At 48.2% G+C, this 15,283-nt stretch overlaps 1 protein-coding gene across 4 annotated transcripts in view; it reads right to left on the bottom strand.

Moving 5' to 3' along the window:
• The window catches only part of FLI1 (Fli-1 proto-oncogene, ETS transcription factor), a 157,557-nt gene that overhangs the window by 64,576 nt on the left and 77,698 nt on the right, over window positions 1-15,283 (bottom strand). For all 4 annotated transcript variants that reach the window (XM_060180171.1, XM_060180170.1, XM_060180172.1 and 1 more), the window contains exons 2-3: window positions 13,364-13,578; window positions 138-292 (exon numbers count right to left, since the gene is read on the bottom strand). In XM_060180171.1, the coding sequence (XP_060036154.1) occupies window positions 138-292; window positions 13,364-13,578 (370 nt within the window). The remainder of the gene's footprint in view (window positions 1-137; window positions 293-13,363; window positions 13,579-15,283) is intronic.

Raw genomic sequence — 15,283 nt, 5'->3', positions numbered from 1 at the left:
GAATCAGGAGACTCAGGCATGCAAGTCCTGCTCTTTAGCAGTTGAGCTATCTCCCTGACCACAAGCCTGGCCTTTTAACTACTAGCCCAGAAGTGTGAGGAGAAGGACACCAGCCAGCAGGCTGGTCCCCAAAGTACCTGCGGGGACAATGACCCTCCGCTCGTTGGTGGTCATGTTGGGAGGCGGGGGACCATTCTTCTCGTCCATGTAGCTGTTGTAGTTCATGGCGTTGGACTCGCCTCCACCTACCAGCTTGCTGCATTTGCTCACACTGCAGTCCACTGGAGACTCCCTGCAGGAAAGGAGACAGAGCCAGGGGAGGTTACCACACGGCACCCCAGACAAATGCTCGAGCCACCAGGGAGCCATCTCCCCATTCCCTCTGTTGATGATGAGGATTCTACTGCCCAGGCTGCCTCCTTTCCACCTTCCATGCTGCCACCAGAGTTTTCCTCAATCCCCAGCCCAATCCTATAATTACAGTACTTGGAAACTTCTGGCAGCTCCTCCTGACGTCTGCTGAGAGTCTGGACTTGTGGGGCTCCTGCTGCAGCCCTTCCAATCTGACTGCTGCTCACATTTTCAGCCTGGTTTCTAGGCAACCTGCACCCCAGCCGCACCTGCACTGGGTCTCACTCCCAGACAGGCCTTCCCCCTCATTCCCTTGGCACTTTGCTTCTGCCTTGATTCTAGAACTTGTCACGCCATGTGATTGATAATATGGCTGATCCCTTTTTCTTGGCTGGGTTGGAAGTTTCTTCAGATGGTGTCATTACTTTCTATTTTTTTAACCTCAAGTATTTTGGATGGTGTCTTATATAGGAGGCAGGCACTAAACATTTGTAGAGTGATTGTTTCTGTCTCATGCATATACTTTTGATGCATTTCTTTTCTTATTTATTTTTTGGCCATCAGAGTTATCACGGGGGCTTGGTGTCTGTACACCTCCACTGCTCCTGGTGTTCATTGTTTTTTATAGAGGTGGAGAAATAGAATGTGAGAGACACCTGCAGCACTGCTGCACTGCTCATGAAGCTCCCCCCTTTGGGTGGGAACTGAGCACTTGAACCCAAGTTCTTCCTACATGGTAACAACTATACTCTGCTGGGTGAACCACCACTTGGCCCCTCATTTTAATGCATTTCACATGCATTCTTCTATGTGAACTTTCCAACACCCCTCTAAGATAGGCATGGCCAGGCTAAATATCTCCTTTTCAGATTTGAAAATCAAACAGAGAGGTGAAAGGACTGTCCAGGGTCACACAGGATGAGGAGACAGCAGCCAGAGGAAGCCTCAGCTGTGTGAGTATAAGCTTTGGTATCCAAACACACAAGAGTCACTTGGTGCATGAAAGAGAAATAGAACCCGATGACTTCACCCTGGGAGATGTTGCCCGCCCTGGTGACATTTCACAGTCTTGACCTCCAAACTGACAGAAGAGGCATCTGAAAGTGCAGGAGGAACAGCCTAGTCTGCAGGCTCAGAGGCCACTCAGACAGGCTGCTCAGTGGGATTCTGGGCAATTGAGCTAACATGTCTTTTGTAGCCACAGGGTGCCCCTGGCACAGACTGGCAGAGCACTCCACAAACCCACATCTCAGATCACAGGTGCTCCCTGGGGAGGGACATACTATCTTGCCCATCCCTAAGATTCTGGTCAGCAGGACCCACAGTGTGGGTTTTGAGAGTGGGAAGCAGCCATTCTGGTGACCTGGGAGACAGCCAGTTCTCTCAAGAGTTCCAAACCAGCCCTTTAGACCAACAAGTTCAGATAAGGTTCAGATTACAGTCATCCAACTCTGGGCGGCAAAACCTCTCCTGGCTCCCCAAAGGCAGGGCCGCTGCCCCCCTCATTGCGGTGGGCAGGCCCGGACCATCAGACGGCCTTCAGGACCAAGGTGGTGCCTGTGTGGGCCCTGCCCAATCCCTGGCGTGGTGGTGGTGGCGGCAGCTGGCAGAGAAGCGTCCCTGAGCCAGAAGCCTGGAGCCACAGACTGGGAGGGTGGGGACTCAGGCAGGGTGGGGAAGCCAGAGCACATTCAATAAAGAAAATCAAACGAATTTGTTTCCTAATCTGAAAGGAAAAAAAATAATCATAATATATTGAAGCTCACTTATCATGGCTGGGAGATAAATGCTCCACTGAGATATTAGCAGTCAGAGGGTAATTTTTTCCTGATGTTTTACAGAAGGGGGAACATGGGCTGAAAATGAAAATAAGATGTATAACTTACACATGTTCGAATTTAAGGTTTTACTATTCGCCTACTGTTTTTCCAGGCAGAGAACCAAGAACCAGCCGTCAAGAGACCCGGATTGTTGAAGGTTTAACGTCCCCATGGCAGTCGGAGGGGAGGCAGTAGCACATCGGGGCTTTTCACCAGAGCTGGGCCCTTTGGCTTCTGCTGCTGCATGACTTGGCCTGAGACAAGCCGTCCCAGAAAGACCCCAGGCAGCCCTGTGCCTGTGTTGAGCTTTGAGCACTGGCCAGGCTCTCAGGCCCCCCACCTGCCTGGTGGCCGAACACCAGTGGGTGTCTGCACACACACCCCTCCCACACAGACGCTCATGGACACACATACACCACCACTACCACAGCCTGGCAGCCTCTCCCAGCATACGTGTCAGCAGTGAAACAACCAAGTATAACCCAAGTTTGGGGGATAGAGCTGGCCCATATCCAAGGCAGCAGCATTCTGATTGGTTGGGAACCCTGAAAAGAGGGTGGTGCTGCCAGACACTCACTTCCCCAGGCAGGTGCCCCAGTGCAAGGGCCCTAGAACTCTGATGGAGAAGAGCCCCTCCCCCCCCTTTCAAGAAGAGTGCTCCCAGGCTGTGCTCCCATTAGGGAGATGCAGGGACCCATTTTGAATGATTTGTCTATGCATCATCAGGGGGCTTCTGGGCCCCAAGGTGATTCCTTGCTGCAATGAAGTGAGAAGGCAAAACCCAAGGAATCACCCAGACGAAGTGACCTTTTATGTACAAAGGATACAGGGTGCACAAGTAGAGAAAAATAAAAGTGAAAAGAGGAAATATGTAGTCAAAGCTGCCTGGTGTGTGCAGTGTGCTGGGGGGAGGGGGTTCAGTGCTCCAAGTGCCCGCCAGGGAGTTAGCTACCTGCCAGGGAAGTGGCACAGGGAAGGCAGGACAGTCCATTTGGGAAGAGGACATCGGAGATCAGGGCCACCTTCTCTGGCTGTCAGTTGTAACTTCCTCATTGCCTCTCTAATATTTCTTTCCTGCAGTCACTGGGGGTGCACCTACTCCCCAGTGAGCAGGATGCTTTGTATGGACACCCACCTTTAGAAGCTTCTCCTCTGGTCTGAGTCACTGTATTTGGTACCAGGCCTGGCTGCCAGGGAAAATCCAGCACACACCCTGGACTGCTGTGCTTGCCCAGGCCAGGCCTCCTCTGCTGATTCGGGAGAGAAGGAAAGAAAACTGAACCTTTCCACACTACCCTCTACTCTCCAGCTCCCTGATGGGGCTGGGGCTGAGGCTGGGACTGGGGCTGGGGCTGGGGCTGGGGCTGGGGCTGGGGCTGGGGCTGGGGCTGGGGCTGGCCTGGACTGCAGGGGGCTGGGGGTACAGGTGAAGCAACATAAAGGCCGCTCTCTAATGAGGCAGCTGGTGCCTGTGAAGAGGACCTGGTGAAAAGAAGAGGGGTGGGTACAGAGCAGGATGGATAGGAAGAGGTTCTGCCATTCAATCGGCCTGCACCCTGGCTGCTCATTGTACTGAACCCTGACACAGGGCGGGGGTGGGGCACGGCAGCTGATAGCATTGCGACAGGTGACAGGAAGATGGGGCTGCCACAATGGAGCAGGGAGGATGTAATGCGCAGCTTCTCCCTCTGAGGGAGCAGAGAGAATGAGGCGAAGGTGGTCTCTTCAGCTTAGTCCTTTATTTTCACCACGGAACACTCCTTACTCCTCCCACTCTATCTGTGTATGGTCAGTACACATAGTCTTTAAGAGATTTCTACTTGAGAATGGAAATAAATTAAGCCAATTGTGGGGTGTGTGTGTAGAGATTCAAGATGCCTAAAATAGAGCTGCTATAGCCAGCCCTCTTTAAGCATCTATTGGAAGAATTAATGAAATGTTAATGAAAGAGCAATGCAAAGTTCTTTCTCCCTCTCTATCTTCCCCTCCTCTCTCAATTTCCCTCTGTTCTATCCTATTCAGCGGGGAAGCAATTACAGAAGCCAGACCTTCCACCTTCTGCAACCCACAACGACCCTGGGTCCATACTCCCAGAGGGATAGAGAATGGGAAAGCTATCAGGGGAGGGGATGAGATATGGAGATCAGGTGGTGGGTGGTGGGAATTGTGTGGAGTTGTACCCCTCCTATCCTATGGTTTTGTTAATGTTTCCTTTCTTAAATTAAAAAAAAAAGTAACAGGGAAAAAAATGGCCTCCAGGAGCAGTGGATTCATAGTGCCACCACTGAGCCCCAGCGATAACCCTTGAGGCAAAAAAAAAAAATCACACCCACTCCAGCTTTTATTGCAGCACTGTCAGTAGTAGCTAAGATAGTGAGACAACCATAGTGCCTAGGGATTGACGACTGCTGAGTAAAGAAGATATGCACATGTATGCTTATACAAAAGAAGTAATACCCAACTACAAAAAGATGAAGTTTTGTCATTCACAGAAAAATTGAGGGAACTCCAGGGGGCTGTGCAAAGATAAGTGGGTAAAAACTGATGAACAGACCAGAAAAAAAAAATATGAATAGACAAAACAATGGTAAAAAAAAAATCCATAACAGATCTACATGTGCTACCACTCAGCCTCCCACAATAGATCTAAAGTTTTCTGAGGGAAAGAGAGTAGCAGAGAGGGGGAAAGAAAGGATGTTTTGTTATCAAACTTAAAAGGCATATCTAGGGACACAGCGGGTTAAGCACACGTGGTGCAAAGCGCAAGGACTGGTGTAAGGATCCTGGTTCAAGCCCACCTGCAGGGCAGTTGCTTCACTGAAGCAGGTGAAGCAGATCTGCAGGTGTCTGTCTTTCTCTCCCCCTCTCTGTCTTCCCCTCCTCTCTCCATTTCTCTCTGTCCTATCCAACAACAACATCAATAACAACAACAATAACTACAGCAATCAAACAACAAGGGCAACAAAAGGAAATAAATAAATATTACTTTTAAAAGCATATTTAGCATCAAAATAGGCATTTGCACAGTATAAACTATATACCAGACATTCAATACTTTGTATCCCCTACCTCTTAGGGTGAAATATCCCAATTTTTCTTTTTATACTGGCCTGTGTTGAAATTATTGTAGTTTGGAGATTGTGGACTAAGTCAAATGCAGTATTTAGGAGAACAAGAAAATTAAAAATAGAAAGATTGCTACTGATTTCCAAAAATGATTTGCAAGCTGTTCAACATTGTCAAACAAGCTGAGACATCTCAGCTGTTTGGATCAAAGGAGATTTCAAAGACTCCTCTCAACGGTGATCCATTTAGCCTATGCAAAGATCCCTCTACCTACCACTCAGGTCAGAGCAATTTCACACAGGGCACATCATCCAGATCCACAAATCATCAGTCCCAGCTCATTGACTGCAATAGATCTTCATGTGAAGACGCAGGGTAGCCAACCCCCAGAGTCGGCACATGTGTCTCACATGTAGTAAATACATGGTACAAAAATCAGGATATCTGTGCTCTTTTTAAGATATCTGAAGGCTGGCTGTCCCTTCATAGGATTCCTAGGCGCCCAATAACAGATGAGCAGCTAAGAAAGTTGTGGTGGATATATACACAATGGAATACCACTCAGCTATTAAAAATGATGAATTCGCCTTCTTCGCTTCATCTTAGAGCTTGACCAAATCATGTTAAGAGGGTCAGGAAGTAGTGCACCCAGTTGGGTATATATTTTATGATGTGCAAGGACCAGTGTTCGAACTCCCACTCTTCACCTGCAGGGAGGGAGCTTCACAAGATAAAGGAGGTCTGAGGGGGCTGGGTGGTGGTGCACCTGGTTGAGAGGACACATGTTACAATGTACAAGAACATAGGTTCAAGCCCCCAGTTCCTACCTGCAAGAGGAAAGCTTTGAAAGTGGTGAAGCAGGGCTGCAGGTGTCTCTCTGTCTCCCTATTACCCCTTTCCCTCTCAGTTTCTGGCTGTCTCTATCCAATAAATAAATATAGATAACACAAAAAAAAATTTAAAAGAAAGAAGTAGATCTGCAGGTGTCTCTCTTTCCCCCCTCCCTTTCCATTTTCTCTTCCCCTCTCAATTTCTTTCTGTCCTATCTAATAAAAAGAGAAAGGGAAAAAAATGTCTGCCTGGAGTGGTAGATTCGTCATGCAGGCACCAAGCCTCAGGGATATCTTTGGTGGCAATAAAAAGACCACAAAAAACAACTTTAAAAAATCATGTTAAGTGAGATAATCCAGGGCAGAACTTAAGAAACAAAGGCAGGAAAGGGAAATGTAAAAGGAGCAGGAAGTGGCCCACACCTGGTTAAACACTCACATTATAGTGTGCAAGGACCTGGGTTCAGTCCCTGGTCCCCACCTGCAGGGGAAGGCTTCACAAGTGGTGAAGCAGAGCTGCAGGTGTCTCTCTATCTCTCTTCCCTTTCTTTCTCCTCCTCCCCTCTCAATTTCTCTCTGTCTCTATCTGATAATAAACAAATAAATGTTTAAAAAGAGGGAGAGAAAAATACAGTAAGTCTTGAACTGTTTGGGTGTACTGCTTTCACATCCTGGTACATAAGTTGGGGGTGAGACTGTTTTGCAGACACCAATCATGGTGACCAATTGTACCCACGTGCCAACAATTATACAATAAACCATTAATCTCCTAATTAAAATTTATTTCTGTACGACCCATACAAAGATATGCACACAGGATTTTTGCTTTTGAAGAACTGCTGGAAGGTAACACAATGGATAAAGCATTGGTCTTATAAAAATGAGGTCCTGAGTTTGATCCTCAGCATTGCACATGCCACTGATGTTCTGGTTCTCTCTTTCTCTACTTCCTCTCCTCTCATTTATATATAAATAATTCTGTTCAAAAATACAGAAATAAAATAAAAAGAATTACAAAAAATGTCAAGAAAAGAGGTCACCCATAATAAAGGGGACCATGGTGATAACACAATGATCATGCAATTGACTTTCATGACTGAGGCTCTCAGGTTCAATCCCCAGTACCACCATAAGCACTGAACTGTGCTCTAGTAAATGAATTTTTAAAAACAATTTATAAACAAACAAACAAATAAAGGCAACCCCCCCCACCCCACCCCCCCCACCCCCCCACCCCCCGTCCCCAGGAGTACTATTCATCTCCATATTAAACAGCTGCTCTTGGCTTCCCAAGAATCCTGATTGTGCTTCCCATTCAGGCTCTGTGTATCTTGCTTCCTGCTACAAGCTTCAGAGCCCTCGGTAGCACTTAAGCAAGGAGATTTGTGGTCGAAGAAGAAGCATGCACAACAGGATTGTGAGGCTGACCTTTCTGTGTGCAGAGTGAGAAGGCTGTGGGTATCCACTGAGGGGACCCAGAGGAGCTCGAGCCCTGCACACAGGCAGACAAAGCAAGCAAGCCCTAGTGTTTCCCCTTCATATGCTGATACACTTGTCTTCCTGGGATGTTTTCCCCAACCCCCATAGTTGAGACAGGATGAGACTGGGAGTTCTTTGCAGACCACAGCTTGGATCAAATTGCCAAAGCCCACAGATAGCACGGAACCTATGTATGGGCCCTGCTGCTCCAAGAACAACTCACCCAGACAGATTCACCCGGGGCAGGAAGATAGGAGGAGAAAGAGCAACACTCCTGCAGCTCAGGGCCAAGTCCAAGTTCCCTGAGTCCTCAGGCCCTCCACTTGACCTTTGCCCCTGGGTCAGAGGATTTTTGCTGCTGGGCTCGAAGAAGGGCATTGTGGCATTACATATACAGAATGCCTCTTCTTTCTGTGAAGTCACAGGACAGTGCAAACTGTCCTAGAACAGAGGTTTTTAATCTCAGCCGAATGTGAGCTACATATTGACTCTAATGTCTCTAGCAGGTTCACTTTCCTAAAGTAAAAAGGTGGGGGGAAAGTGCTGCTAAAAATTCATAATAGCCAAAGATGGTCACGATGGCAGAGTCAATAAATAGAACAGAAAAAATGGAGATGGCACATATTTCCTTCCAGGCTTCCTTTTGTTTGTTTGCTTTGTTTTTGCCACCAGGGTTATCGCTGGGGCTCAGTGTCAGCACTATGAATCCTTTGCTCCTGGAGGCCAGTTATTCTTCCAATTTTTTTTTTTTAAATTGATAGGACAGAGAGAAATTGGGAGGGGGAGGGATTGAGAGAGAGAGACCTGTATCAGTGCTTCATGGCCTGGGGGAAGTCTTACTAAGTCATACGAGGTCTTCCAAAGGCACAGTGTGCTTTACATTTAGAGCTCAGACCTTTTGAGATGAGCTGTATTTCAAGTGTTCAATAGCAGCACGTGGCTAGCAGCTACTGTACTGAATGGTGCAAATCTAGTTCATGAGCCAAGAGGTCCCAAATCATGTAATCTGTTTTGCTTTTCTTGTCTTAAGTTAGGAGTTGCCTTTTTGCATTGTGGCGCAGTAGCGCTCTGGAAATCATCAAATGAGAGACAAGAGGCCAAGTAACATTCTTCTCAATAATTCTCCAGAGACACCAGGAGACCTGTGTTGAGGGTTCAAGCTCTAACTAGCCTGGCATCTATTTCACCAGGTTCATTTCCTCTGCCTGATCAAATCTCAGGGCCTGGGGTAGGTCTGCCCTACAGAAAGGGATTTTTCTGGAAACCCTTCTCCCGGCTGCCCACCAGCCTGGCTTCCATGTGAGTACTTAGAGATTATTTATGAGGTGTTGGCGATGGTTATGTCTAACCTGTGGCTCTTGGAGTCCACTGTGTCTTCTTTGTTTCCTGGGCCAGGGGAAGTGGGGAGGGGATGCCACAGGTCTTTCTGAACTTACTCCGTCACCTGCTGATTGTCTGGGGCAATCAGGCAAATGAAAAGCAGGGGCTGCTTTGTGCAATAGGAGCCAGACCAATATCATGTCTGCCCCCTGTGTGTCTCACAGCCCTCCAGCTGGCTTCTGGTGTGGCCAGAGTTGGGCATGAGCTGGCAAGTGGGTTTTGAGTATCTTAGATTGCTTGAGGCTTCCCTGCGGCAGTGGAGGTAGCTGTGAGCTCATGAACTAGCTTCTCTGTGCACAAACACAGCCTCCTCCAGGGGCACTGCCAGCAGATGCAGCACACAGGGCATGAACATTTGTGTGTCAATGCCTGACATGACTGGAAATGAGCATCTTCAGCTCTGAGTCTCGTCAGCCAGGCATGCCTGCACACACTCGGCTAACAATTGTATGGTAAGCTCTGGAGTCCTACTCCTCTAGGGAAACACAGAAATAGGCTGGGGGGTATGGTTTGACCTGTCAATACATACATGTCAATACATGTCCAGCAGAGAAGCTATTACAGAAGCCAGAACTCCCACCTTCTGCACCTCAAAATAATTTTGTTTCATATATCCAGTAGGGGAGAAATGATAGGGGGAAGATCACCAGAGAGCTCTGAACTCCAGCTCCATCAGGAACCAGAAAGAGAGGAGAGAAAGGGAGGGACATTTAGATGTAGTCATAGGTATTTGTGTGACTTGGGGAGGAAGAGAAAATGGGGCCTTAAAAAATGGACAAATGGGGCTGGGTGGTGGTGCACCTGGTTAAGCACGCACGTTATAGTGCATAAAGATCCAGGTTTGAGCCCCCAGTCCCCACCTGCAGGGGGGAAGGCTTCACAAGTGGTGAAGCAGGGCTGCAGGTGTCTCTTTGTCTCTCTCCTTCTCTATCTCCACCTTCCACCTCAATTTCTCTCTATCTCTATCTAATAAATAAATAAACTTTTAAAAAATGGACAAATATATGCAAATATAGACAAATAGTTGTAGAAATAATAGTTAACCTTTATCTGCAACCTTGGGAGAACTGCTGTAGCTTCCAATAGAGGGACTAGGTGGGACCCAGAACTCTGGTGGTGGGAACAGTGTGGAGCTGTACCCCTGTTATCTTGCAATTTTGTAAATCAGTATTAAATCACTAATTTTAGAAAAAGAGATGCTGAAAAAAAATGTATGGTGGGCACTTCCCAGTACATGAAATAAAACCATATCTGTGTTTTAGTGTGTGTGGTGGGGAAGGGGGGTGATAGTTACGGAGGGTGGGTGATGAAAACCAGAGAGAGCCATGAAGACTCACCGTGGGAGAGAGAAATGGGCACTGGTTTTGATCCAGTGGTCAGGGAAGGTCTTGGAGAAGGCGACATTGGAGCAGAGACCTGAGGCAGGTAAGGGAGGGAATCAGATGATGAGATGGAGTGGAAATGTACCAGAAAGAAGGAACTCCAGGACTGAGGAGACAGCATAATGGTTATGTAAAAAAGACTTTTATGGGAGACAGGTGGTAGCGCAGTGGGTTAAGCGCAGGTGGCACAAAGCGCAAGGACTGGCAGTAAGGATCCCGGTTCGAGCCCCCAGCTCCCCACCTGCAGGGGAGTCACTTCGCAGGCGGTGAAGCAGGTCTGCAGGTGTCTGTCTTTCTCTCCCCCTCTCTCTCTGTCTTCCCCTCCTCGCTCCGTTTCTCTCTGTCCTATCCAACAATGACGACATCAATAACCACAATAATAATAACTACAACAATAAAAGAAGAGCAACAAAAGGGAATAAACAAATAAATATTAAAAGTCTTTCATGCCTGAAGCTCTGAGGTCTCTGGGAAAATAAATAAACACGTTTCTTCTCCAAGGAAGAAACTTGAAGCAACTGTGAGCTTGGGACTCGGCAGCAATTAGAGTCTCCTGTGGCCGGTATGAAAGGAAGGCAGATGGGGGTGCAGAAGGTGTCAGAGGGATGATGAGGCCACAATGACAGGGACTTTGGAACTTGTTATAAGCTAGGAAGGGATGTGGTGTAAATGGGTTAAACAACTAAAAGGGTGATTGCTGCTCTCTGAAGAAAAGACTCCCCCACTACTACTGGGGTGACCTGAGAGAGAGGTGCTGCTTGGGTTGGGGTGAGGTCAAAACTGATAGTGATTGGGTCTAGGCTATAACAGACCACAACCTCTCCTGGGGGGTAGATTTTCTTTCTATTTATTTATTTATTATTTATTTATTGTCACCAGTGCTATCTTTGGGGCTCCATGCCAGCACTATGAATCCACAAGTCCTGATGGCCCTTTTCCCTTCCTTCCTTCCTTCCTTCCTTCCTTCCTTCCTTCCTTCCTTCCTTTCTTTCTTACTCTCTCTCTCTCTTTCTCTCTTTCTTTCTCTTCCTCACTTTCTTCTTTCCCTCCCTCTTTCTATTTTATTATATTGATAGGCTTGAGAGAAAAGGAAGACATTGAGAGGGAGAGAGAAACATAGACATCTGCAGACCTGCTTCACCTGCTTATGAAGCCTCCCCCCTGCAGGTGGGGAGAGGAAGTTCGAATCCAGCTCCTTGTGCATGGCCATGTATGTGCTCAACTGGGTATGCCACCCCCTGGTCTAGAATTTGGATTTTTCAACAAGCATCAAGAGCTGTTCAGAATGGTGAATGGTTCAAGTCACATTATTTTATTATTTATTTATTTATTATTGGATAGAGACAGAGAGAAATTGAGAGGGACGGGAGAGATAGAGAGATACCTGTAGTTCTACTTTACCTCTGCAGATGGGGGCCAGGGGCTTGAACCCGTGTCATTGTGCACTGTAGTGTGTACACTTAACCAGGTAAGCCACTGTCTGGCCCCTAGAATGGTGAATGATTGAAGGTGGCAGAAATGAGACAGTGGATGTAATTGTGACAGACATCTGGGCAGAATGGGGGTGGGGGGAAAGGTGGCCATAGGCTTAGAAATCAGACACGTGGGCTCGGGTACCAGGGCCTCTTTTCAGTCCACAGACAGGTCACTGAGCACCTCAAGACCCCGTTGGCCTTTGTGTGTTAAAATAAAGTTGCAGGACCTCCCTCTGAGGAACATGGTGGGCGGGAAAAGAGAAGCAAAGATGGAAGAATGCTGAGCAAGCTCTGCCTGACCCACCTGAGAGGAGCTCAATATCTGCATTTAATCTTTGTGGAGAGAAGCCCGTTTGAGGGGGCTCCCAGCTAAACCTCTGAGCTTTCCTGAAATCCTAGACTCTGGGAAGGTGGCTGGGATCCCAGACACTGGTTTTGGTTAGTGGGATGGAAATGTAGTGGGGCTGGGTGTTCCCACAGGCAGGTTGGAGAGGAGGAGCTGTCTGGGGGAGGTCTCTCTGGAGCTCCACACTTGCCCCTCTCCTCACTCCCCTCCCTCACTGTCTCCCTCCTCTCAAGATTGCTTTCCTTACCCACATTCACAGTCAAAACTCTAGAGAGGATGCCCAAACCTAAATTCCAGCCCTGATGTACTATCTGGGCTCCCGATTCCAAAGTCTAGCAACCATTTTTATCTGGAAGTTATACTGAAGGAATCTCATGGGAGAGTTAGCTCACAGGTAGGTTAGCTCACTGGAGGAATTTGTGGTGGTGTACTGTCTCTACCTCTCTCTGTCTCTGACTCTGAGAATAAAAGCAGCCCAGAGTTGTGAAATTATGTGTGCATGAGACTTTAGTTACAGACTCAAATAAGAACCTCATGATGAGGAGCTGAGTAATGGTGCACCTAGTGGAGTGCACATGTTACCATGCACAAGGACCCAGGTTCAAGGCCTCGATCCCCAGCCTGCAGAGGAAGCTTCATGAACTTTGTTACAAGTCTCTCTCTCTCTCTCTCTCTCTCTCCTTCTCTATCCCCAAATTGCCTCTTGATTTTCTCTGCCTCTACCCAATATGTAACCATTAAAAGGGAACATTGATACCTCTCCTCAAGGCACCCCCTCTCCCTCCTCCAGTGCCTACCCATATGCACCTTGGCCCTGTGTGCATGGTGAGCACTGGGTTGTGTCATCCTTTGCCATCTGTGAATTTGCTCTCAGAACAGTTTGGCCATCCACACTCTGGTGAGGCCCCACCCAAAGAGGTGACACATCTTCAACAGGACAGGGAAACTGATGACTCAGTTACTCGCCAGATGGGCTGTACCTGGGCCTCACATGGAAGAAGAGTTAAAACCTTTGGTGGAGCTTTGAGGTCCAGCCAGCTGGTGGGCCACTCTCAGCACACTCACAGCTCAGGCCAGAGTCCCATCTGCCACTGACACCCCACTGCCAGGAGTCTCGGAGGTGGGTCAGGGCCGCCTGGATCAGACACCTGGGCAGTGAGCAGGTGTCAGGGCCCAACCCCACACCCAGCAGCCGGCTTGCCTGTGGGCCTCAGAGCTGGCCCGGTGGCCTTACCTGGATCCATTCATGTGGTCATACTCCCGCTTCACGTTGACCCTCACAGGCTGGCTGATCCACTCCTGCTGCTGTGTGGGCAAAGGGTTGATTTTGTGGGGCTGCCCGTAGTCAGGACTCCCTGAGGCGGTCATGTCGGCCTTGGAGAGATGGGCCGCTGCTCCGTACGCCGAGTCGAAGAGGGACTGGTCGTCGCTCACCACTGACAGAGCCTCCTGGAGGGCAGGAGAAGGAGACAGAAAGTCCAGTGTCACTCTTTACCCAGCCAAGTGGCACTTTCTGTTTGAGCTGGCAGGGTGGCCCCTGGCTGCCCCAGGTCCCCCCAGGCGGCTTATCCGGGTTGCTTTTTGACTCATGCTCCCTGGGTCAAGTTCACGCCTATGCAAAGTCGATGGGTTCTCTGTGTAAGGAGGAAGTTTGGGAGGAGGGACCCACCGGGGTGTGTTCCTTTGCACCGTCAGGAAAAAGAGGACCAAGAAGAGTGGTTACACAGCTCATCCACATAGTGTTTTTGAACGTGGCCTCGCAGGCCTCGAAGAGCTGGCCCTGAGGAGCCCTGTGGAGCAGACTGGTTCCAAGGATCATGAGGATGTGCATCTGCTTTAGAGGTGAGGCCAGGGAAACCCACCTGGGCAGGTTCAGCACCTAGTTCAAGGTCACCCCAGGGAAGTGTGGGCCAGGGCTGTGACCAGCTCTAATTTCAGTTTCCTTATTTGTAAATAGGAATAAGAATAGTCTTTTCGTAGCAGATCAGTGCACTAAGATGACATCGGTACAGGTGTCCAGCTGATCTGAAAGACCTGGTGGTTTTCTGGGGAGGGGGGGCCTTCTGGCCTGTGCTGGAGTCTTGCACCTCACTCACCACTCAAACAGAGGGCTGAGTCATGCTTTTTGCTTTTCTTTCTTTTTTTCCACCTGATTCTTTGAGATGACAGTTTCCTGTCTTAATTCTGCTGATTCACCCGGTGTTAAGTATGAGGACAGAGTGGCCAGGGAGGTGGTATAATGAATCAGGCATTGGCTGCTTATGCATAAGGGCCTGAGTTCGATCCCTAGTATTGCATGTGCCAGTGTGATGCTCTGGTTCTTGCTCTTTCTCTCTCTCTCTCTCTCTCACCCCCTCCACCCCCAATTCTCAAAATAAATAAATAAATATTTAAAAATAAAACAGAAAGAGGATAGAATCTCAGTGTGTAGAGGAGTCTGGGGAAGACCTCCTAAAAGAGGTTGCTCTTTCTTCCTACTCATCCCATCCTCTCCTCTGGCACACTGGTGACTTTCTCCACCCTAGAGAGAGAAGTGAAAGCTTACACTTCCCAGAAGTCGACTACCATCACTGGACACTCCCATTATTCCAAATCACATCAAACTACGGGGGGCCCCAGGACATGGATTGGGTGTGTTGTTCATTACCATTTTTCAGAGAAGATGGTTGTGATAGATAGTCCGTAACTAATATATAATTGATGGCCACACAATCTATAATTGTCACGAGGAAGTGAACTGACACAAGGAACATGCTTGAAACATTCATTCTGTGGCACCCAACAGCAAATGACACCCAGATGACCAATCAGTGTTGGTTGTGGTAATTCTCTTAGGCCACCTGCTGTGGGCTGGACTGCTTCCTTAAGATTTGTATATAAAGTCCTATCTCCGGGGGCCACATAGTGGCACATCTGGTTAAGTGCACACATTACAGTGCACAAGGACCCAGGTTTAAATCCCTGGTCTCCACCTGCAGGGGGAAAGCTTCATGAGTGGTGAAGAAAAGCTGCAGGTATCTTTCTATCTCTTTCCCTCTTTACCTCCTCCTCCCCTTTCAATCTCTCTCTGCCTCTTTCCAATTATAAATAAAAATATTTAAGAATAAGGTCCTATAACTCCAAACATCTCTGAGTGGGACTCTAACTGCAGAGG

Source organism: Erinaceus europaeus, chromosome 20 (genome assembly GCF_950295315.1).
Source record: "Erinaceus europaeus chromosome 20, mEriEur2.1, whole genome shotgun sequence".
NCBI lineage: Eukaryota > Metazoa > Chordata > Mammalia > Eulipotyphla > Erinaceidae > Erinaceus > Erinaceus europaeus.
Note: the sequence above shows the minus strand (reverse complement) of the source record. Positions and strands in the feature narration are given on the sequence as shown.